General features: G+C 40.8%; 1 protein-coding gene across 1 annotated transcript in view; it reads left to right on the top strand.

Moving 5' to 3' along the window:
• The window catches only part of TGFBR2 (transforming growth factor beta receptor 2), a 95312-nt gene that overhangs the window by 29311 nt on the left and 40369 nt on the right, over nucleotides 1-25632 (top strand). Inside the window, exons 2-3 of the mRNA XM_044678818.1 lie at nucleotides 14873-15038; nucleotides 21301-21491. Coding sequence (XP_044534753.1) covers nucleotides 14873-15038; nucleotides 21301-21491 — 357 coding nt within the window. The remainder of the gene's footprint in view (nucleotides 1-14872; nucleotides 15039-21300; nucleotides 21492-25632) is intronic.

Raw genomic sequence — 25632 nt, 5'->3', positions numbered from 1 at the left:
TTCATAGATGAAAAAGTAATACCCAAGGCCACATAGGGAATGACTAACAGAGGGACTGAATGCCGGCCTTTGGACTAAAATAGTTCAGGATAATTTCTGCCATGGTGTGTTTTCATTGACTTTCCTCCATACCTGGAATTCTCTCTGTCTTTCTCACTGCCTCTTGGCTTCCTTGAAGTCTTAACTAAAAATTGTCCTGCAAGAAGTCTTTCCCTGCTATGCCTTATAGGGCCCGACCTCTGAGACTCTTTTCAATTTATCCTTTTTATGGAGTATTTTTGCTCTTGTTTGCATATTGCGCCCCCCATCAGACTGGAGGCTCCTGGAGGTGAGAAGCTATTTGCCTTTGTATTCCCAGCACAATGTCAGGACACATTAGAGACACGCAGGAGATGCTTCTCGTCATGTCTTCATTTGACTCTCCATTGCCACCTGGAGCTGTCCTGAAGTCAGTTCACCTGTGTGAATCCATGCAAATTGAATTATTTTTTTTTAAATCATATTTTGTTTTTTCCAAATTACACGTAAGACAATTTTTAACCTTTGTTTTTTACATTTTGAGTTCCCATTTTGGAAAGAGAGAGCATTTTCTCCCTTTCTCCCCTCCTCATTAAGAAGACAAGCAATTTGGTAAAGATTGTACATATGCCGTCATGCAGAACATATTTCCATATTAGTCATGTTGTAAAAGAAAACAGACTAAAAAAAATCTAAGAAAAATGAAGTTAAAAAAAAACCCTTAAGTTTTGATTTGCATTCAGACTCCATCAAGTTTTTTCTCGGAAGGTGGATTGTAGCATTCTTTGCTTCGAGTCTATCGGAATTGTTTTGGATCTTTGTATTGCTGAGAATACCCAAGTCTTTCATGGCTGATCATCGTTGTAATATTACTGTTTCTGGATACGATTGTTCTGCTGCTTCTGTTCACTTTGCATCAGTTCATTTAAGACTCCCCAGGATTTTCTGAAATCTTCCTGCTCATCATTTCTTATAGCACAATACAATTCCGTGACAATTATATGCCACAACTACAAGTGGAATTCTTAAAGCTTTATAGGGCAGATATTTCCTAACTGTGTGATCCTTGGCAAATCATTTTACCCCTGTTTGCCTAGCCGTCGCCCTTCTCTCTAAGAGTTTATATACTATTACAGAAGGAAAGAATAAACAATTTTTTGGGGCAATAGCTTTTCACCTCAAGTATGATGACATCCTTAAAAAATTAATTTAATTTTTAAAGTAAGTTTTATCACTATTTTCTGTTTCTTACATCAGCATAGCTATCCCAAGTGTCTACCCCCCAAACCCAAGAGAACTACCCCATTTAACAAATACTGTTTTTATTTTTTCTTACATTTTTTAAAAACCCTTAACTTCTGTGTATTGGCTCCTAGGTGGAAGAGTGGTAAGGGTGGGCAATGGTGGTCAAGTGACTTGCCCAGGGTCACACAGCTGGGAAGTGTCTGAGGCCGGATTTGAACCCAGGACCTCCCATCTCTAGGCCCGACTCTCCATCCACTGAGCTACCCAGCTGCCCCCAAATACTGTTTTTAAGAGGAAGAACAATCATCACAACACCTGTGGATCTCTCACTTCCATGAATGGGTGGATTGGGTGTGTTTCTCATCTCTGTTTTGAGTTGTGCTTCCTGGTCTTTATGAATTTGTAATGCTAATTTTTGTTTTTTTTAGTGTGTTATTATTCTTTCCATTCACATTATTGTTGTTGCTTTGTGTATTGCATCCTGCATCAGTTCATATAGCTCTTTCCATGCATTTTTATAGCACAGTAATATTCTATTACATTTCATATACTACGGTTTTTATAGCCATTTTCAAATTGATGGACATCTACCTTGTTTCCAATTCCTTTCTATCACAAAAAGTTCTGCTGTAAATATATTGGTGTATATGTGGTGACTTCTTATTAACAGCTTCCTTGGGGTTTCAGTCTAGTTAGAGTCTCTGGTTCAAAGGGTATGTACATCCAATCATTTTATTTGCAAATTCCAAATTACTTTCCAAAATGGTTGTATAGCCTTTCATAGCTCCACCAATAATGTATTTTCTGACTATCTACCAAAAAAATGACAAGTCAGTTTTGGAGGGGTTATGGGAAATTGCTGCCAATTTTCTGGGGATTTTGTGGATATTCAGGATTGTTTAATTGGGAGCATTCTTTCATGTGGTTGTGAACAATTTGCATTTCTGTTGAGAACTTTGTTCATAATTTTTGACCATTTATTTATTGGGCAGTGGCTATTAGTCTATATTTATTCATTGTTTATATATCTTGGATACCAAATCCTTATCAGAGACATTTGATACAAATTATTTTTTCTCCATTCCAACACTTTCCTTCTTATTCTAAATGCATTAATATTATCTGGGCAGGAGCTTTTTAGTTTCAGGTACATAGTTCTCTATCTTATAATTTAGAATTGGAATTTGATTAAGGTTATATCTGTCACTGCTGTCTATGAGAAAATAATATGATCAATTTCTTGTCTAACTTCTAAATAGTATGATCTTTCTTATTAAATTCATGTATCATTTTAGAATGAATTATGGAAAGTTACTTTTTATTAGATTGCTTTCCAGTTTTCCCAGCAGTTTTTAATCAAAGAATTTTTTCCTAAGACAATTGTTTTTCACTTTATTAAATACTGTGTTATTGAGTGCTATTCCTTCTGAATCTCCTATTTTTATTCTTTAATCAATGCCGGAAAGTTTTAAATTACTGCTGTTTTATAATATACTTTGTGGTCTGGAAGCGCACTGTACTTCTTTGTTTCTAATTCATTTTATCATTTCTCTTGATATTCAAGACCATTTGGGTTTTTTTCTAAATGAATTTTCTTTTTATTATCAGTATTATGAATTATCCCCTTGGTAATTTGCTTGGTACAGAATTAAATGTGTACATTGATTTTGGCAATGTTGTCATTTTTATTATATTGGCACAGTCTAGCCATGAGCATTGACTATTCCTCCAGCTATTTTAAGTTGTATTTATGTCTTTAAGGAGTACTTTGTTGTTGTTCTGATTTTTGTTTTTAAACTCATTTTTTTAAATAACAGTTCTAAGACTAAGGGTTAGGTAAATGGAGATTAAGTGACATGTCCAGGATCACATAGCTAGGAAGTCTCTGAGGTCACATTTGAACCCTGGTCTTCCATTCACTATGCTGGCTCTTTGCTCCCTGAAGTACTTTGTCATTGAATCAGTACAAGTCTTTTGTGTGCCTTAGGATAATTTATATATTTTGTAGTTATTTGGAATGGAGTCTGACACCTAAAGTATAGAACTGTCCTGTGAACCAATATTTACACTGTTCATGCTTGTATAGTACTTGGCCAGCACCATCTCTGCTCCCCTTTCTCACCTCCTCAAATGTCATTCATGGCTCGCAAATGAAGTCAGTGTTTTGTTTTTGTTTTTTCTTTGAGGATAAGGAGTACAAGAGCCTCATGCTTGAACAACACATCTGAATCTTGTTAAAAGTCCGGTAGAAGACTGTCCACCGTGTTTCCCATAATCTCTTATACCAGGACCCTTGAGTCAATTTCCTGCTTGAGTTGAGTGCCAGTAAAAAACTGGTCTCTTCAGAGAAATTTATGTGCTTTCTTTGGTCAGAATATGAAGGCTCTATAGCCCATTTCCCTTTCTTCCTTTAGCTGCCAAGAAACTTGAGAGCCAGAGTCCACGGACAAGGGTAGAAGCAGCTTATCTCTAGAACATGGTGGTATCTTCTTATACATCTGGTAGTTAGATGTTCCACTGCTTCCGTATTAAGCCTAAATTTAAGCAAATGCTTTTGGCAAAAGACCAGGTATTGTCACCTCCTCTTAAAATAAGTTAAAAAGAGGAAGATGGCATGTTGAAGAAGAAAATGCTTAATTTTCGATCAGATGATGTGGGGTTGAATCCATCTCTTCCATTTACTGCCTATGTGCCCTTAACTTCTTTAGGATTCATTTTCTTCATTTGTAAAATAAAGAGGTTGGTCTGGATAAGCTCTCAAATCTCTTCTAGCTCTGATCTTAGCAAATAATTCATCTTTTGATATCCTAGAGCCTCAGTTTCCTCATTTGTAAAATGAAAGGTGTGAAATGAGATGACTTCTAAGGACCACTCCAGTTCACAATAATTCATCTTGACTATCTGATGAGGTCAGACTAGACGACCTCCAAATTCCCTTCCAGTCATTGTTGAATTCATTATTGTTTCCCATATGGTTAGTGCTGCTCATGTCAACTAATTTCTCTAATCAAGAGTCATTTTGGCCCAAGAAGGATTCAAAAGACCCTTCCAAGAATGTGTCAATTTCTTGAATTGCATCACTCATTGTAAACCAAATTTGGAGCTTAGTTAATCATCTTTTATTTCCAATCATCTCTGTATTTCTCCTTGTTGTTGCTACAACAAGGACCATCCCGGCGACATTCACAGAAAGAGAGCTGTTTTCTTGGTTGACTGCACTTGACACAAAATATCAACTTCTCCAAAGAAGACAGCGTTTAAGTTATTGTTTTGAGTAGCAATAAGTTATTACTGTGGGGTAATAATAAGTTGGTCATTTGCACAATTCTGGGTTTTGACCTGTTTTCTTTGTTAGGCCATATTTTTTTCCAGCTCTCTTCTATCCCCATTAGTCCCACTCCATATTTGCTTTTGCTTCTTGGCACTTTTCAAAATCCCTAGACTCAAATCCTGCCAGACCGATAAGCTGTCGAAACCCAGAATTCTCTGCTTTGGCAGTGAATTCTGCTGCTGAGAGCACCGAGTGCTGACAGCAGTGTTTCCAGCAAATTGGCCCCCACCCCCACCCCACCTTTGTAAAGAGGTGGATTCTATCCACATGGTCCTCATTAAAGGCAAATGAGAATTGCAGAACCCCAAATGTCATATAGCTTTTGAAAAAATAGACATCTATCAGGGGAGCTAGTGTAGCCCTTGGCTAAAATAAAAATAAATTGCCATCTGCAAGATGAATTTAAAAATAATTCATAGGATCAGAGGCTTAGTGCTGGCAGGGACCTTAGAGGTCATCTAATCCAATCTATTTATTTTACAGATGTGGTGGAGTAATTGTGTCATAGATAGTAAGAAAACGGCGGAATCTGAACTCATGTCCTCCAGATAATTCAGGAAGTAAAAAGTGGGGGATGGGGAAAGGGAGTTGGAGGGTATAGAGGAAAGGAAGTGTTATATCCCTCAGTGGGTAACCATGAATGAGCCGCCCCTACAAGACAACATCAGCTGTTTTCCTGTATGTGGATGTACAATTTTTTTTTCCCCCAAAAAAATATCCATTTAAGTTAGGATCTCAGATCTGGAGTTGTAGGACCTCTCAGAGGGCAATCAATCCAATCCTCCTGGTTTTTTTTTTGTTGTTGTTGTTGTTGTTGTTTGTTTGTTTTTTAACAGATGAGGAAAACCAGGCTAAGAAAAATTTTTCAGTGATTGGCCCAGGGATTCACAGGTATTTGAGCTAATGAGTCACAGAGGTTAAATCCTAGACACTAGGCAGGTCACTTTGTGACTAGGACCAGAAGTCTCTGGCACTGGCCTGGCCATGTCACTCCTGCTCAAGCATCTTCAATGTCTACTTTTTTGCTTTTAGCATCAAATTTTAAAGCTCCTCTTGGGCACTTAAAGCCCTTTCCAAGCTGCTTATTGTCCCAGGATGCCCTCATGGCACTCGATGTTCCTGTCAAGCTGGCCGGCCTGTAGCTTTCTGAGTGTGACCTGTGAGTCTTTGTACTGGCTGGCTATGCCCTATGCCTGCAGGGGCCACCTTCTAGGGAAAGCATTTCCTCATCCCTCTACTTATTAGTACTTCCTCTCCCCTCAAACTGATTTTTATTGATTTGTTTAAACCTTATATAAATAAATGCCTTCATAATAACAAACAAAAAGTATACTACAGGGGGCAGCTGGGTAGCTCAGTGGATTGAGAGTCAGACCTAGAGACAGGAGGTCCTGGGTTCAAATCCGACCTCAGACACTTCCCAGCTGTGTGACCCTGGGCAAGTCACTTAACCTCCTTTGCCTACCCTTACCACTCTTCCACCTAGGAGCCAATATACAGAAGTTAAGGGTTTAAAAAAAAAGTATACTACATAACAAAGGTATAATATATAATCTTTAAAAGATAAAAAACAGTGGTTCCTTGTATCTGTATCATCTGCTTTTGGGGAAAGGAAGGGCAGAAGCATTTATTAAGCACCTCTGCCAGTAAATGCTTTGGGAAGTAGGTTTTTAGTATTAAGGAAATTGAAGAAGGAAGGTTAAGAGTCACATGGCTAATAAAAGTCTGAGACAGGATTTTAACTTATGTGGTTTTTCAACCAGGCCCAGAGCTCTTACCCTCTGTGTCAGCCACCAGCTTCTTTTATTTATTTATTTTTAATTTTTAAAATCAAAAAATTTTTATTTAGAATATTTTTCCATGGTTACATGATTCTTAATTCTTCCCTCCCCACTCTCTTCCCCCCCCCAAAGCCAACAAGCAGTTCCACTGGGTTATCCATGTATCATTGTTCAAAATATATTTCTATGTTATTCATATTTGCAGTAGTGTGATCCTTTAACATCAATAACCCTAATCATATCCCTATCGAATTATGTGATCAATCATATGTTTCCACAGTTCTTCCTCTGAATGTTGCTAGTTTTCTTTCTCACAAGTGCCTCTGGATTGTCCTGGGTCATTGGATTGCTGCTGGTACAGAAGTCCATTACGTTCAATTTTACCACAATGTATCAGTCTCTGTGTACAATGTTCTTCTGGTTCTGCTCCTTTCACTCTGCATCAATTCCTGAAAGTCTTTCCAGTTCACATGGAATCCCTCCATTTCTTTATTCCTTTCAGCATAATAATATTCCATCACTAACAGATACCACAATTGGTTCAACCATTCCCCAGTCGATGGACACCCACTCATTTTCCAATTTTTTTTGCCACAGCCACCAGCTTCTTGAGAGCATAGATTGTTTAAATTTTGGCTTTGTATCCAAGGGATCATGTGCATAATTGCCCATAATAAGCACTTAACAGTGGTTAAATGAACCTTCATTTGGCCCTAGTTCTCTGCCTAATTGGGGTGAAAGAGGGAGTTTGGCCGGAATAATTTTGATTGGCTGTCTATACTGCTTTAATCCACTGGCTAATTAATGGCCCACCCTTCACTTCACTTTTAATGGCATTAGAGTTATTTTTCTTTTTTTCTGAGAGCCCTATTGTAGGAATTCAGTGCCTCTAGTCCATAAGTTTGATTCTGGACTATCTGAGTTTCTCCAAGCCTTTTATGCTCTCTTTCTGAACACACAGTAAAGGCGGATCCTTTCGATTCGGTCTTATTAACAAGAGCCATTTATAATCAGCGTCTTCTCTGGAGCTTAGCCTTCCCTTCCTTAGAAGTCAGACTTGGACATTGATCAATTGTTTTCTCATCTTCTAGGTATTGACCAGTTGTTGCATACCTTGTTCATCCCCCCCCCACGTCCCCCCACCCCCCGGGCTTTGTCTAGCATCTTCTCCTGACCTGGATTGTTGGCTCTCTTCCTCTCCTGTCTATTTTAATCTTATCTATCCTTCTAGGAAAACACACATTGTACTACTCTTCATTAAGTCTTTGCTGCCTACACCGATTTCTCCTCTGACCTCTTGGGTAAGTTATACACAGCTTAGATGTGTATAACTTTTTTTTTTCATGTTTTCTTCTCAGTTAAGACTGGAAGCATCTTGATGGAAGGGAATTGTAGTGCTTTTTTTTCCCTGGGAAAACTCAGAGGCTCTAGCAAGGGAGAAAAGCCAAGTATTAAAGTCACTTAGCTCCTAAGCTCAGGTGTCAGAAGGACACAGGAGAGGTGCTAGCAAAGGGCTATGAATTTCCAGAAGTGGAAGAAGATACTTCCATCTGGAGAGATCTGGAAATGCTTCTTGGAGGAGGAGCCATTTGAAAAAGACTTTAATGTGTCAGTAAGACAGCAAATAATCTGAGAATTGGAAGGAAAGGGTAGGGTGGTGGGGTAGCATTAATTATGTGCCTACTATATGCCAGGCACTGAGCTAAATGCTTCACAAATCATGTCATGTGATCCTCAAAATAATTCTGTGAGGTCAGTGCTATTATGCTTTCTATTTTCCAGTTGAGCAAACTGAGGCAGACAGTGATTAAGGGGCTTGGATCATACAGCTAGTATCAGAATCTGGGTCTGAACTTGTTTCTTCCTGAATATTGGCCTAATGGCTCTATTCCACACACGATGTAGCTGCCTCTAATTTTCAGAGACTTCAGGGGTCATCTAGTTCAACTAGTGCCTGAAGAGGATTTCTCTCTATAGCATGCCCATCTAGTGGGCATCCTATTTTACCTTGAACATCTGTAATGAGGGGCCAGGGGTCTGCCACCTTCCTTTTTTTTTTTTTTTTTTTAACTCTTACCTTCTATCTTAGAATCAATACTATGTATTGGTTCCAAGGCAGAAGAGTGGTAAAGGTTAGGTAGTGGGGATTAAGGGACCTGCCCAGGGTCACACAGTGAGAAAGTGTCTGAGGCCAGATTTGAACCCTGGATCTCCCATCTCCAGGCTCTCTGGCTCTATCTACTAAGCCACCTAGTTGCCCCCCTGCCACCTTCTTTCCATGGCAGCCCTCTACTTTCCATTTTTTTTAAAACCCTCACCTTTCGTCTTGGAATCAATATTGGGTGTAGGTTCCAAGGCAGAAGAGTGGTAAGGGCTAAGCAATGGGGGTCAAGTGACTTGCCCAGGGTCACACAGCTGGGAAGTATCTGAGGCCAGATTTGAACCCAGGACCTCCTGTCTCACCCACTGAGCCACCCAGCTGCCCCCTCCCCACTACTCCATTTTTTTATAGCTCTGATTGCTCAGAATTTTTTGCCAACATTGACTAACTTGGCTTCTTTGTACCTGGCGTTGCCCCTTTTGGACCAAGGGAACAAGTCTAGTGCGCCTGCCACACAACAACACTTCATTTAAATACTTGAAACCAGTTTTCATTCATTCCCACCCCACCACGCAAGTCTTCTCTAAATTAAACATCTTCAACCCATCCTCAAATGGCATGAACTTGGGACCCCTCACCTTCCGGATGATGGGCAGCTCCTCTGTTCCCTTCCTACTGATCCTGGGGTGATGCTCTAATTCTTATGTGGAAAGAAACACATTTTCTCTTCTCAGGTTTCTGTCAAAAAATGATTGGCCTGCCCTTTGGAAAGGCACACATGATTCATTCCTTGTTCTTTGTTTTGTTTTCATTACAAGGAATGCCTGCATGAAAATGAACACTTAATGCCTCCAGGTCATTTTCTGCCTCCCCTTCCTGAGTCTTTAATTCTCTGTTGTCTCGGTGGCATCTTCTGCACCTGCTGGTGAGGAGCTAGTAGAACTATTCCGGGCAAGGGGACTTCCAGAAGCGTCTTGGCATGGAGCACTGGCCACAGTGGGCAGGCTGAGAGATGCGCCATGTGTTTAAGGAGCTGCCAGTTACTGAGGCCTTGTGTGCGCCGGCTGAGGCTCAGACAGCTTTGGTGACAGATTCTTTAAGCAAGAGAAGGTGAAGCCTGCCGTCTAGTGAAAGGTCCCTACCGCCACCAAAAAAAAAAAAAGTTCTTTATTTTAAACCCTCCCCTTCTGTCTGGGAGTCAATACTGTGTATTGGCTCCTAGGTGGAAGAGTGGTAAGGGTGGGTAATGGGGGTTAAGTGACTTGCCCAGGGTCACACAGCTGGGAAGTGTCTGAGGTCAGATTTGAACCCAGGACCTCCTGTCTCTAGGTCTGGCTCTCAATCCACTGAGCTCCCCAGCTGCCCCCAACAGGAGCTTTTAATGATATCCCTCGTTGCTTGTACTCCCTCTCTAAAGTTATGTTGGTCTGCATGAGAGCCATTTACCAGTGCAGTGTCTCTCCAAATGTATATTATGGCCCTTTTTCTGTGCCTCTTTGTATGTGCATTATAGCCAATTCTCGGTGTTCTCCCTCTCCAAAGTTACTGTCCTTAGAGATTCCACCTACTTTTTCTGTGTGTGTTATTTTTGTCCCGTAGAACGGAAACTCGTCTCGGGCACGGCCGGTTCCATTTTTTTCTTTGTAACTGCAGTGCCCAGCACAGCGTGTGGCACATCACAGGCATTCCATGAATGGACGTTGACTTGTCGGATGGCCCGGGATCTCCGAGTCAGTGAGCGGCAGGCAGCCGTCACCTGCTCCTCTACATCCAGGGTTCTTTCCACCCCGGCTCCTCCTCCCCAGCTCTGGCTTCAAGACAGACTCATGCAGGGACTAGAGGATCGGGAGAGACCTAGGATAGGACTGAATAGTGCCATCGACCAGGAGAAGCTCAGCGGCCACAGACAACGCATCTGTTCTCTGTGCCTCAGTTTCCCAAATTGGGCGTATCATATCCCTCGCATCTACCTCAAGAGATTTGGTGTGAGAATCCATAAGATAACAATAAGTCTCTGTCTAAATGTCAGCTGTCTCGATTTCATCGTCCTTCACTTCTTCCCAACTAACTGTAGAGATAACTCACAAGCGGGCAGCGAACTTACAGGCCAGAGGAATGGAGGGGACCGTAAACAGCAAAGGAATTCAGGAGAATAGAGAGAGTCATTAAACGTTAGACTATTCCTAAAATAGCAAAATGGCTTGTGGTTAATACGGGTGATGAAGAGGAGGAGGATGCACGGAAAGAGCTTGGATCTGGAGTCGCACCTTTAAGTTCTCTCGTTGTTCAGTCATTTCAGTTGTGTCCAACTCTTCATGACCCCATTTGAGTTTCTGTTTGTATGTTTTTGGCAAAGACACTGGAGTGGTTTGCCTTTTCCTTTTCTAGCTCATTTTATGCATGACAAAACTAGGGCAAACAGGGTCAAGTGACTTGCCCAGGGTCACACAGCTAGAAAGTGTCAGAGGCCAGATTTGAATTCAGGACGATGACTCTCTGGTTTCAGTCCTAGCATTCTTTTGTCCATTATGCTACCTAGCTTTAAATTCTGAGCTGGTTCTAAATTTATGATCCTAAGGCACTGGTTCCCAAACTTTTTTGGCCTACCGCCCCCTTTCCAGAAAAAAATATGACTTAGCGCCCCCTGTCACATACTATCACTGCCCCCTTACAGTTATTCACCGCCCCCAAATGCACCTGTGGCCATCACCACCTTCCTGGATCCCTGCAGCACCCACCAGGGGGCGGTGGCACCCACTTTGGGAATCACTGTTCTAAGGCCCAGGTTCAAACTCGGGGAAAATCATCTCACTTTATCTATACATTTTAGTGGTGTCACTTATTGCAAAAGTACCTACCCATCTTAGATCTGTGATTATGGAATCACAGAATTTTAGAGCTAGGGGAGAATTTGGTGGCCATTGAGTCATTCTAGATTACAGGTTTAGATCTCCGGGGGTTGTATGAAAGCAACCCCCCTCATTTTACAGAGGAGAAAACGGAAGTTGAGAGATGTAAGAGACTTGCTCAGGGTCACCCAGCTAGCTAGTGTCTGTGTTGGCATTTGAACCTGAGTCTTCCTGACTCCCAGCCTAGAGCCCTCATTCATTATTCCATGTTGGCATTCATGCCTGAAAGAGTCCCTGTCCAACTCCTCTCAGGTAATCCAATCATCCAGCCACCTGCTTGACAATATTAGGGAAGAATCCTCCGCCTCTGTTCTGCTTTGGGGCAGCTCTGATTTTTAGGAAGGTTTTCCTGACTGCAGGCCTGAATATTTTTCTTCTCTGCAATTTCCATTCGTTGTTCCTAGTTCTTCCTTTTGGGGCCAACAAGAACAAGCCTGATGCCGTCTCCCCACAACAGCCTCCCAAATAGCTACACTAGATCTTCTCCTATTCTTCTCTTCTCTAGTCTAAATATCCCCGCATTTCTTTCTTTTTAGACTAGTTAGTTAGCAAAGATTTTTTTAAAAGGCATTCATGTAGTCCAGAAAAATATATTTCCCTGTTTGAGTCATTGCTTGTGTCCTTCCCTCCTTTATAAGGGATCTCAATTTGCAACAATTTAAAATGCTGTCTTGGTGTCCTTTAATAAACTTTGCCAGTTGTGCTCCCCAAGCCCTTTGGATTCCTGGACTGACCTGATCCTAGAGCTGGGCTTCTGTCTCTGGATCTCTGAGATTCAGAGCCCTAGATCTGCTGGGCCCTCCGTGGCTTCTCCGGACAGCACGGGAGGCCTGAGAAGCCCCGGTCTGATGGCCGTAGCATCTCGGCCCTTTCCATCATTGCCAAGTTTCCCACAAGGGACTTTTCCGACAGCGCTGGGGCTTTCTCTGGGTACATGGCAGGCTCTTGTCCCTCTCGCATTTGCTCTGGTGTAGGGCGTCCCTTTCCTCCTAACTGGGAGTTGACTTTTTAGGCAGTTCTGGGATGTCTGAAGTCACTGTTGTTTCTCTGGATTTCTGGGTCATTATTCGGTCTGTTGCAAACTTCAGTTTTGCTGGAATAAGCATATGGAAGCTGGGTGGTGGCCCGTCTCCCATCCAGCCAGTCATCTTAGCAGGAAGTCTAGTTGATGGATAAAGTGACACCTTCTCCGATATTCTTTCTTCTCTGGAAAAAACAACCCGGTACCTATAGTCCGCTGCATAGGTAGGGCCTTCTCTTCGCTAATCTGGGGAGGGTATGCGTGCTCTCCACTCATGTTCTTCACTACCCCCTCCCCCATGTGGCTCGGGCTTCTTTCTTTGCCAGCCACGAGAACCTCGTTGGCTTGGAGTCAGATGGCTGCTTCCAGCACTTTGCTCTAAAGTGCCAATTCCAATTAAAAACCTACTTATAGAAACTTGTGGATCCAGATGGTGACCAGTGCTTCTGAGCCTGTGGGCCCCTCCAAACCCGGGCTCAGCACAGGAGCTCCAGGAAACAGCAGCCAGGGCTGGGAAGCCTGGGGAGGCAAGAAATCTGTTTTTCTCTAATAGCCCGAGTAGGAGGAATGTCAGAAAGAGGAATGATGCCAGGCCAGAGAGGGGACTCTCAAAGGACTCATTCCATTTTCTAAGTTAGTTCTCTTACCTGGAAGAGATTTCTGTCTGTGTTCTACTTAGATTTTACTGAGCTTGGGACTCCCTCGGTGTGTGACAGGCCGTGTTCAGCAAAAGATCCAGATGCCTTAACAGAAGTTAGGAATCTTCCATTTGCCCTCTTGGACAATACCGTTATCTCTTACAAAGCAAATAATGGAGAAAAGTCTACAATCTTTATTAACTATAGACTTGGGAAGGGGCAAGTCTCAATCTAGGAAATATTAAAAATATTCTGCTAGTGAACACAAAATGAAGAATGAGTTCTTTCCACTATACGATGCCCCCTTTTCAACTTGATATTTAATATTTATCTGAAATATTTGAATATATGGAGTGTGTCTTGACCACTCACTGAAGAAGGCACACACAGAACATTTTTTTTTAAAGTATAAAAAAGATGATCTCTGCCTCTCCAAATTGGGCTGATTTTTTTTTTTTTGCTTTAACTATAAAAACTTAAAATTATATGTGAGCAAATCTATTAAAGTCCTATCATATCCTATAGTAGGAAAAAATACTTTGTTATACTGATCCCAAATTTAACACAAGATCCAGAGACATGACTGCTGGTTTTTATAGTTAAGCTATTTTTGAAATGCACAGTGTCTCCCAAACCAAGATCTCTGTGCTTGTTACCTAAAAATATACTTCCTGAAATATACTTGAAGCCCAAGAGGGATGAATGGGGCTTCAAAAAAAAATTCTATATTTGATGCCACCACAAAAAAAGCCAACCTAAAGTTATGTGTTTTTGTGGTGACCCAGGAAACAGGTGTAATGCCCATGGGACAGTGAGGGAGCATGGAGTGCATCTGGGATACAGCATAACAAGCACAAAGGACAGAAAAGGACCCTGGAGTCATTTTTTTAACCCTTAAATTCTATCTTAGAATTTATATTAAGTATCATTTCCAAAGCAGAAGAGCCTTGACTCTGGCGTTAGAGTACCAAGTCCAGATATTGGCTTGATGCTACTTAATTAACACTATGCAAGGCATTTAACCTCCTTGAGCCCCAGCTTTTTTTTCATCAGAAATTGTGGGGTAATGAGAGATGGCTTTTGGGTTTCTACCCAGCTTTAGATCTCAAATGATCCTCCATGGGTCTCAGTTTCTTCATCTGTGTAATGATGGAGTTGGACAAGATAGCTTCTGGGGTCCCTTCTTGCTCTAGATTGAGGAGCTTACAATTCTTCCATTCCCTCCAATCTTTTGCAGTGGTATGAACTTTATTCATTTCTCTCATGACTTTTCAGGAAGAAGTCTTGGTTTTGCTTCTTGCCCCTCTGTTCATGATCTTTTGAGGAAGAAGAGTGGGGTCCATTGCTGCTGACACTTGACTAAGTTTGATTCTTATAGAGATTATGTGGATCAGAAAAACAAAACAAAACAAAAAGAATTTCAGTGAAACCTTTGGTCTTTGTAGTGCCAGAAAGATCTCGTCTTTTGTGACATTAGATGATGAAGCTGAGAGAATAAAAAGCTTCATGAACTCTAAAGCACCACATGTAAATGATTATTATCTATGTGATTTCTCCCTCACTCACTCCCTCTCCTTTCCCCACATTCTCCCTTGAATTTCTCTTGTCTTGTCTTCTGAGAAAATCCAGAGTTATGAGAGACAAGACATTTGTCCATCTGAGCAACAACTTAGAGGGGTTTGGGGTAGCTTCTTTTAACCAAGAGTTAGAGTTAATTGCAAATGGGAGAATATTTGCTCTGCTGTTTCTTGGGGTAATCTGACTTAGGAAAGACTCTCTGGTTTGCTTAGTGGTTTCATGTCTTTGTGATGCTGTTTTTCTCCCCCAGTTGATGGAGTTCCAGTCACGGAGGAAAATGGTGCTATCAAGTCTTCACTCCTTTGCAAGTTTTGTGATGTCCAAGTCTCCAACTGTACCAATGATGGGAACTGCCCAAGTTACTGCGGCATCACATCAATCTGTGAAAAGGCACATGAAATCTGCGTAGCTGTGTGGTAAGACATCTTTTTTCATTTCACCACTCACCTAGGCATCTCCTGGCTTGGGAACTTTCCTCATCTTTTCTTTTGTGCCTCCTGTTCAAGTTCCTTGAGCACAGGTACCTTTTTGGTTTGGGTCTCAGCATCCCCGGTGCTTTGGACAATGCCTTGTATGCAGTAGGTGCTTAAATAGTTAATATCAATTTATGAAATAATGTTACTTGGAGCTTTTCAAACTCATGCCGTATTTATTCCCTTGCAGAAACAATTCCCTTTTCCTGATGCTCCTAATTGTACTTTCTGTTTCTCTCGTCTCATCTTCTTTGTTTCCCTCTCCTCTGCTTCAAATAACCTTGTTTGTGCATGTCTTGTATTTCCTTATAGTAGAATGTAAGCTCCTTGAGAACTAAAGTAGTTTCTTTTTTTCTTAGTATCTCCAATAATAGATGTTGGCTATTTTAAAGTGTCCTAGGAGGAAGAGAGAGAAGCCTATATTCTCTAGCAGGGCTTTTTCCTTGAAAGATTCAACTAGGTGGCACAGTCTTCCTAGATTCAGGAAGACTTGAGTTCAAATCCAGCCTTAGACCCAAAATAGTTGTGTGACTTTGGGCAAGTCACTTAACTTCTGTCTGCCTTGTTCCCTTAACTGTGAAATGGGAATAATAATAGAATTTACCTTTTAGGGTTGTTGTGGGATCAAATGAGATATTTGTAAGGTGGTTAGCATAATGCCAGGCACATGGAAAAAAGCTATATAAATGATGATGATGATATTCTCAATTTGCCCCTAATGGGTTAAGCCCAAAGTAAAGTTGATTCTTCTAGCAACTTACTAAACACTTTGGCTCTGGCCCTAAAGAAATATAAGCTGACTTTTCGTTTCCTTCAGCTTTACAGCTTTCTGGACACTTCTATTGGGGGTGGGGAGTGAAAATGATCCAAGCTTCTAGGAATAAGAGAGACAAAAATCACAGCATAATTGGTTTGCTTTCTGTATCTATGGGCTTCCATCAAAGCCAATCGAGACCCTCCCTTCTGCAGTCTGGATTGGCTCCTTCCCATTTAAGATCGAATCGGAGATGTGTTAGTGACAAACCTGTCAGATAAAATCATACATCAGTAAAAGATTCTTGATAAGACAGAAACAATGAAAAAACATCCTTTTTTCTGATGCTGCTTTGTTGAAAGGTTCCAAGTTCAGCTGTCTTCTGAAGTACCTTGAAGTCTTTTTTTTTTTTTTTCCTAACTCTTACCTTCCCCCTTAGAATTGATTCTAAGTATTGGTTCCAAGGCAAAAGAGCAGTAATGGCTAGGCAATTGGAGTTAATTGATTTGCCTAGGGTCACACAGCTAGGAAGTGTCTGAGGTTAGATTTGAACCCAGGACCTCCCATCTCCAGGCCTAACTTCCTATCCATCATTTTGTCATTCAGTGCTCAAATCTGTTTCTGGTATATCCCTTCAAATTCAAAACCTTGGTACAAGCTTCTTGTGTGCATTGAAAAAGTCATTGTGCCACACCCATGGAACTCACACCTATCTGCAGAAGGGTGGGAGAATCTTCTTAAATTCCTTTTTTTGAGCCAGGCTTGTTCTTAGAAATTTTGTAATATTGATTTCTTGGGGGGGGGGAGTTATTTTGTTTATTTTGGCAACATTGTGTATACCATTTTTCTTGGCTTGACTTCTTTCATTTTGCTTCATTTCACATAGATCTTCCTATACTTTTTTTTTTTAATTCTTACCTTCCATCTTAGAATCAATACTATATATTGGTTCCAAGGTAGAGGAGTGGTAAGAGCTAGGCAATGGAGATTAAGTGACTTGCCCCAGCATCACACAGGAAATGTCTGAGGTCAAATTTGAACCCAGGACCTTCCATCTCTAAGCCTGATTCTCAATCCAGTGAGCCATCTAACTGCCTCCCCCACCCCTTACTTTTCTAAATTCATCCCATTCATCATTTCATATAGCATAATAATATTCCATTGCATTTATGTTCCTACAATTTATTTAGTTATTACCCAGTTGATGGGCATCTACTTTGTTTCCAAATAATTCATTCTTTGCTTTCACATAAAGTACTAATATAAATGTTTTGGTGTATACAGACTTTGTTTTTATCAAAAACTTCTTCAGGATATAAGAAACCCAGTAACAGAGCCTTTTTTTCAAAGGGATTTGCGTAATTCAAAATTATTTTCCAAAATGGATGTACCACTTCACATCTCCACCAACATCTCATTGGTTTGCCTGTCATCCCCAACATTTACTATTGCCATTTTTGGATCATCTTTGCCCATTTACTGGATGTGATGGGAAACCTCAGAATTTCTTTTTTAATTGCTACATTGACTTTTATTTTTATTTTTTTATTTTAAACCCTTAGCTTCTGTGTATTGACTTATAGGTGGAAGATTGGTAAAGGTAGGCAATGGGGGTCAAGTGACTTGCCCAGGGTCACACAGCTGGGAAGTGTCTGAGGCCGGATTTGAACCCAGGACCTCCCGTCTCTAGGCCTGGCTCTCAATCCACTGAGTTAACCAGCTGCCCCCTACATTGACTTTTGCATCACTAGTGCCACTCTCTCTTACCCCAAATAAAAAAAAAAAAACTGAAAGTGGGGAAAGAAACTAACAACTTTGTAACAGATAATCATAGTTGAGCAAAATATGATCACTAGGATGACTTTTCTTGCATTGTGCCATGCTCCCCTCCTCCCCCATTAAAAACAAAAAAGAGGGGAAGAAAATCAACAACTTTGTAACAAATAACTATAGGCAAGACAAAAAAATTCATAAATTGTTCATGTTCAAAAACATTTCTCTGTAATGTGTGTCTGTTACTTCTCTGACAAGAGCTGAGGACGGTGGTTGCATTTTAAAATATGCTTTTATTATTCTCTGTACTACCAGCAAAGGGTACCTTTCTTAGGGGCTTTTCCTTCCTTCCTCACTCACAATAACAGGATACCACATGGGAGAGGCTGTGAGGTACTCTGAGCTCCGTTTAGGACTGATTTAAGCGCTCGGTGGATGATGGGCATTAAGTGATATGCCAATAGGAAATAGGAAGCTCCAGGAGATTCAGATTATTGGGCTCGCAGTTTGGTGGTGTATTATATTATAGCAGAAAAGTCTTGGCTAACCTGTAAATTAAAGAAAAAAACAAATAAAATGCCTCCACCAAACCGGATGCAATTCATTACTATGTGTTTTTAGTTTCTCAACTAAACAACATCCCCTTGTTTATTGTGCTGTCCAAGGACTTAGGCATCAACACTCATTCAAGATGGGTTTTCTACCATTTCTGGCAGAGGTGGCTCCCCACAGAAAGCATGTCCTCATACAGTTTTCAGAGGCCTAGAAGACAGAACTGAGAGGCTGCAAGATTCATTTCCAGTGTTTCCTCTTTGAAAACAGCTTCTAGCTAAATAGGAGCCCAATTTCTCAGAATAGACTAGAGAAGGCTAATGTGGGCTCTAGTCACATTAAGAGCAGCCCTTCTTTAGCATCACCCTGGGATCATAAGAATTCTGCATTTTCCCACGCCACTGCCCCCACCCTGCCCTTCAAGATGTAAGAATTTGAAATCCCCCTGTAGGACAGTCCCTCCTGCTTGAAAGCCATAGTTCAGGGGAATGACCTTTTCCAAATGCCTAGGATGCTCAAACCTAGAAGGCTGGCAACTCACCAGAGCCAATCATACGGTTGGTTTGGGAGTCAGGAGGACAATTACAAACCCTACCACACTTATTAGCCGTGTGCCCATAAGCAAATCTCTCCACTGCCCCTGAGGCTTCCTCTCTTCCTCTGTAAACCTTTGTAAAATGAGCTAATGGGAGGCATGCTTTTCTGGGGCTCCTTTCTGGTATGAATAAGGGAAGATGCATAAAATTATGAAATCTCTAAAATATCAGAGCAGACAAAGACCATGAGATCCTTCAGCTCTACCTTGCAATTTAATTTTACCTAATTTTTAATGTATTCATTATAATTTAAATTATTTTTTATTTTTATATCACCTTCATTTCCAAATCTACCCATCTTTCCTCCCTCGTACCAAAGAATTTTACAAAGATGGAAAAGGAATGTAGTTCAGCAAGATCATCAATTTTGTCCCCTACTTCTGCAAAGAAGGGAGGGAACATGCTTTTCTCACTTTTTTCTAAGGCCAACTTTTTTTTAAAGCCATCATTGTCATAGCTAGCATTTATTAAAATGTTTTAAGGTTTATAGAGTGCTTTACCAATATTATCTCATTTGATCCTCAGAGTAACCCCTGGAGGTACAGTGTTCAATTTTATTTTATTCTTTCCATAGTTTATTTCACACAATGTGATTATTACTGTATATATTATTTTCCTGTTTCTTCTGCCTTCATTTGACATGTAAGCTTTCTCATATTTCTTTGTATCTATCCACTAGTCACCATTTCTTAGAGATCTGGAATATTCTGTTATTTTCTTGTGTGACAGTTTTTTTTTTAATCTCTTGGTTTTTTATGTGTGTTTTCTTTATTTTTAAAATTAAGTTCATTTACTTATTTATTTAGTTATTTATTTGTTTATTTATTTATTTATGAGTATTTTCCCATGGTTACATGATTTATATTCTTTCTCTCCCTTCCTCCCCCCCATAACCAATGAGCAATTTGCTGGGTTTTACATGTGTCATTGATCAAGACCTGTTTCCATATTATTAATATTTGCACTGGGGTGATCATTTAAAGTCTACATTCCCAATCATATCCCTGTTGAATCATGTGATCAAGCAGTTGTTTTTCTTCTGTGGTTCTATTCCCACAGTTCTTCCTCCGAATGTGGCTAGTTTTCTTTCTCATAAATCCCCCAGAATTGTCCTGGATCGTTGCATTGCTGTTAGTAGAGGAGTCCATTATATTCGCTCTTTGTATAATGTTCTCCTGGGTCTTCTCCTTTCACTCTGCATCAGTTCCTGGAGGTCTTTCCAGTTCACATGGAATGCCTCCAGTTCATTATTCCTTTGAGCACAGTAGTATTCCATCACCAACAGATAGCACAATTTGTTCAGCCATTCCCTAATGGAAAGGCATCCCCTCATTTTCCAATTTTTTGCCACCCCAAAATAAGCTCTTGCCTTTTGAGAGGTAACAATTTTGTTTTTAGTTCTCTCCCAGCCCCAGATTTGTTGCTATTAACATCTTGGTGTGTGTGGAGCTGTTCTTTCTATCTTTTGAACATCCTTGGTAATCCCTTTATTTTACAGAAGAGAAAAATGAAATCTTGAGAAGGGATATGACTCATTCAGAGTCTTGGTTGAAGTTAAATAGAAAAGTTGATCCTAGAATCCAGATCTCTAATAATTTGTTAGTCTCACCTCTATCCCTCAATTGAATTTTCTTGTCACTTAAGGTTTCTTCATTGAACCCTAATCATCACTGAAAGATCACTTCTTCCCCTTGGAAAGTATACAGGTTGGAAAAATTTGATGTCTACATTAGACTGAACAACCCTAATGCCCAGTCTGGTATGGATTACAGTATCTTCATCCTTCAATAATACAGAGAATTTGAGTCCTTGTAATTAGTGGTAAGGAACAGACAGAAGGTGCAGTGGATAGAGCACTGGGTTTGGAACCAGACCTGAGTTTAAACCCAACCTCAGACTCTTACTAAGCTGTGTGACCCTGGGCACATCACTCAACCCACATTTGCCTTAAATAAATGGCAACACACTGGAGAAGGAAATGGCAGACCACTCCAGTATTTTTGCCAAGAAAACCTCAAAGACAAGTCCAAAGAGTCACAGAGAGCCAGACATGACTTAATGACTAAACAACAATGACAATGAGGGGCAAAGTGTATTTAAATTATTGGCATTTCCAAATGACTTAGGGAAAATCAAGACACCCCAGTTTCTTGTCTTACCTCTCTACTTACTGTGAATCCTAAGAAAATTTGTGCCTTTGTGCCTCAGTTTCCACATCTCTAGAGCAAGGAAACTGGTCTAGATAAGACTACTCCTTCCTGCCTGATCACTTTTAGGTCTGATGTTTTGTGTTGCAAGTTCTGAAAAATACAAATCCCTGCTATATTTATCTCCTTATAACCAATCTTATGAGTAGACTTGGTAGAAAGGAAAAAGTGGGTAAGCAGAGAGAACTATACATGGCTCCCACTAGTGGGACATTAGTAAAACAGGATGACAGTTTCAGAGATTTTTATGTTGCAGGGATTACATGCCCAACTGCCTATTAAATCCTGAAAACCTCTTCATCTCTCACTCTTTTCAATTCCAGGAGGAAGAATGATAAAAATATAACCATAGAAACACTCTGTCACGATCCTAGCCTCGAGGTCCATGGTTTTTCCCTGGAGGATTCTAATTCTGACAAATGCATAATGAGGGAAAAAAAGGTCCCTGGTGAGACCTTCTTCATGTGTTCCTGTAGGAAGGAGGAATGCAATGACATCTTGTTCTTCTCAGAAGGTAAGCTCTTTTCTTTTTTTTTTTTCTTCACTGATTCCTGGTCTTATCTGTGAAAAATCTTTTTTTTCTCCCTGAAATATTCATTTAATTGCCTTTGCCTTATACAACTCCTTTTTATTTCAGAGAAATTTCTATAGCCACAGGCATGGGAAAATTGCTAGCCTATAGATACTCATGTGAATTATCCACCCATAATCCAGGGAAAGCCTTTCAGGTTGACTCAGATAAATTCATGCCCCATCTCCTCAATCCCATTACCTTTTTCCTAGTGAACTTCTCCTTCCAGGCATATAGTCCCTTAAATACCTTAACCTCCCAGTGTGTAAATGGAATTAGCTCTAGCCCATTCATAGTGAAAACTCTACTTACCCTAGACATCTAAATTATATCATCCCCACCTCCCTCAGGAGGGAGGGGAAATGAGTTAACCACACCTGACAATAAGTAACAAATCAAGAACAAGGGCCTGCCCTTTGGGCAGTCCAAAATCAGTGTAGAAGCTGCCATTTGTCCACTTGAATTAGAGGTGGACCCACAGGAAGTAACAAGAGACATGATCTCTTCAAGGATGTTGGCTACATTCTGTTGAAGCAGTTCCTGCTTTGAACTTGGTGCTGAAGGATCTCGGCTGAGACCTCAGGCTGCTTCCACTCTGAATGGTTACGTGAATAAGTTAGGCTGACTTCCTGGGCCTACCTTGGCGTTTTCCAAACTATACCTTAAGTAGGCTCTAGCCTATCTGATTGCTGTGGTCTTGTGGCTTGTAGTTTAGTTTAATTAACCTTTTAACCTTCTCTCTCCGTCCAGGCCTCTGCAGGCCTGGACTAGCCTCTCCCTCTCTCTATTTCCTTACCTTTTACCTTCCTCATTGTAAACAACTACCTTAAATCCGATCCTGACTTGGGTCTATTTTTTTTTTTTATTTATCTAGATTATTTATTTCAGTTAATTATTTTTAATTATGGAATCAATATGAATTATTGATTCCTGGTGGCCACACTTTAAATATATATCTATAAAAATACCTAAATTCTCCCTCTTACACCAGTCAGTGTCCAATCAGCTCAGTTCCCGTGACCTCTTCCATTGAGCTGTAGCACCATCAAGGGATGGCACGCTTCATCTCATCCTCATCTGATCTTCTCCTTTATATGATCAAGTACTTGGAAATTCCTTGATCTGATCATAATCTATCATTCCCTCTTTCCCTAGCCTTTATGACTCCTGACTCAACCTCGACCAACCCATCACACAGGGCCTCCTGACTTTCTCCTAAAGAATATGGGGATGAGACTCTACCAGATAGGGGAATGTTGATGGAAATATTTACAGGAAATATTATAGAAAGGTAAAAAACCAGCATCTAGATATCAGTTGCTTTCTCAAATACAGGGAGATCCCACTCTTATCTATTCATACTCGCCTTCAGGTTTTCTCTTTAAATAATAATAAACTAGCATTTACTGAAATAAATAATCTAGTAAGTAAGCAAGCGAATATTTACCAGCATTAAATACTGTTCCTTTACTGGCAAGGCAAAATGAGTGAAATCTGGCATTATAGACTCAGGAAATCCAACCATGTCTGGTATCTAAGACCTTTTAGCCTTCCTCCTAGAGATTCTAGGCTGATGAGGCCTTGGTTGTTCCTCCCCATAGAGGTGGACCTGTTCCATTTTTATCTGAAAGCTCACTAGCTCACTCATTTCTTTTGTTTTATTTATTTATTTGTTTGTTTATTTTTTTTTAAACTCTGACCTTATTGATCCTAAGATCCTTGGTGGTGGAAGAGTGGTAAGTGGGGTCAAGTGACTTGCCCAGGGTCACTCAGCTAGGAAGTGTCTGAGGGCAGATTTGAACCCAGGACCTCCCATCTCTAGGCTTGGTTCTCAATCCACTGAGCCACCCAGCTGCCCCCAGCTCACTCATTTCTGACCTCCTCCCTTTCTTCCAGTCAGTGAATTATGAGGTCATGGTTACTTGACTGGGGTTTTCTTTATCCTTAGCTCTTTAGCATCATTCTGAAAGCCAGTCCACCGCCCTCATGATTTTGTGTTTCTAGAGACAGACTTGTGACATGGGAAATTCAAGCCAGAACCAATAATAAATGATACAAGCTCATAGATCTTGTGACTTAGAGGGGACCTCAAACATCCTGGAGTCAGACTACTTCCTTTTAAAGATAAGGAAACTGAAGCATAGGGAAATGAAGTAGCCAGGGTCACACAGGTAGTAGTGAGTTCATTGGTTCACTGGAAGAAGTCTCAAAGACAATCAGTTATAACCCTACCGTATGTAAGATGAGCAATCAAAGGCCTTGAGAATTTAAGTGACTTGCCCCAACTCACTTAGTGCCAGAAGTGGAATTTGAACCTAGGACCTCGGCCTCCAATTTCTTCTTTCTCTTTTCTTATATAAACCTAGATCCAGTTAAGCCCTAAAATTGTCCTATCGTGAGTTCAGATGCCTTTTAGGGATCATAAGCATGAACAAACTCGGTTATCTGTCAGTGCCATCGTGGAATGTTCTTGGTTTATAACCTGCTGTTCTTCCCATCCGTCTGCACCTTCTCTGAGGCCACGTCTATAGATGTGGCAAATAGATCCCTGTCCGGCCCCATCTTTCCTTCTTCACCACATCTCCGGTGTGTCTGGTGCCTGGAAGCCTCCTGAGGCTGCTGTGAGCGGGCGGCCTCCCCTCTTTGCGTGGACCTCTCTGCCCTTCCGGCTCTGCCAGGAGCCTAGAACATGCATGTATTCTCCCCCGCCCTGCCAGAGTGCTCCAGGCAGGCGGCCCATCGCGAGAGGCTCCTGCCTTCCTGTACCAGCCCCTTCTCTTTTCTGCTTTGTAGATGGAAATGCTAATGAATTTATTTGGTTTTTGTTAAACTCAATATTCAAAGTAAGAACGTCCAAAGTGCTTTCATTAGCACTATTGTAGTTTTTACCCAGAACCACCCTGGGCGATAGCCAGTGGTAGACACATTCCCATCCGATAAATGATGACGTTGGGGACGTAGACCATGGAAGTGACTTATCCAAGGTCACAGGATCATCTGTTTAGAGCTGGAAAGGATATCAGAGATCACTGAGTCCACTTCCTCGGTACCTGAAGCCCAATAGGTAAACTGCCTGCCTTTCCCAGTGTCAAATGAGTAGTAAACAGAACTGAATTTGAACTCAGATCCCCTGAGTGTTTTTTTCCACTGTGTAGCACCATTCTGATAGTTAGAGTAGAGCCAAGACTCTAAATCCAGTTTGCCAGTCCAGTTGTCCAGGCACTGTGCTGAGTGTTTACAAGTATTATCTTGTTTTTTCCTTACAATCATGGGAAGTCGGTACTGTTATTATCCCCATTTTACAGAAAAGGAAATTGAGGCAAACAGGTTCAATGACTTGTCATATCGCTGATCATTGTCTGAGTCTTCCTGACTTAGGCTCGGTGCTCTATCCATCGAACCACTTAGCTGTCTAGTAGCTCTCTTCCTCATTCAGCATAGATGCTAGATGCCCTAATTCCTTAAGTCTCCTCCACTTGAGGGACTTTCTGTGCATTTTTAAGCAATTTTCCTTCAACCCAAAGTTGTCATTTCACATGATCTGTGCCACTTAGTAGCTTCATCATGTGGATAAGTCAATTTGCATCTTTGAGCCTCAGTGCCTTCATCTGTCAAATGGGTATAAAAATACCACCTACTTCCCTGGGCTGATCTGGCATTAACGTAAGCCGTCTTTACTATCATTCTTTCTGTCATAGAACAGAGCATTTAAAAAGAGAACAATGGAGCATAATCTTTAAGTTGAGAAGCAAAAATGCACATCAATGCAAGTAGATTCATTTCTCTCTCAAATGGTATCTCACTGCTGAGGGAGACCCTCACACTAATTCTTTTCCAGCTCAGAACAGCAAAGATTGAAGCATTGTTGTCCTTTGGGACCTGGGTGGTCTTGGGCAAGTCACTGCTGTTCTCTGGGGTCTTCATTTCTTCATTGGTAATTGAAGAAGATTCAGTTAAATAAGCTCTGAGGATCTTCCCAGCTTCTAAAATACTTGTATGATTCCTGTTGAGTTTAGTCTTTTTTTTTCTTTTTCTTTTTCTTTTTCTTTTTTCTTTTTTTTTTTTTTTAAATAAAAGCAAAACT

The sequence above is a fragment of the Gracilinanus agilis genome, chromosome 5, assembly GCF_016433145.1.
Source record: "Gracilinanus agilis isolate LMUSP501 chromosome 5, AgileGrace, whole genome shotgun sequence".
Classification (NCBI taxonomy): domain Eukaryota; kingdom Metazoa; phylum Chordata; class Mammalia; order Didelphimorphia; family Didelphidae; genus Gracilinanus; species Gracilinanus agilis.
The sequence above is the reverse complement of the archived record's forward strand: the minus strand, read 5'-3'. Positions and strand labels throughout refer to the sequence as shown.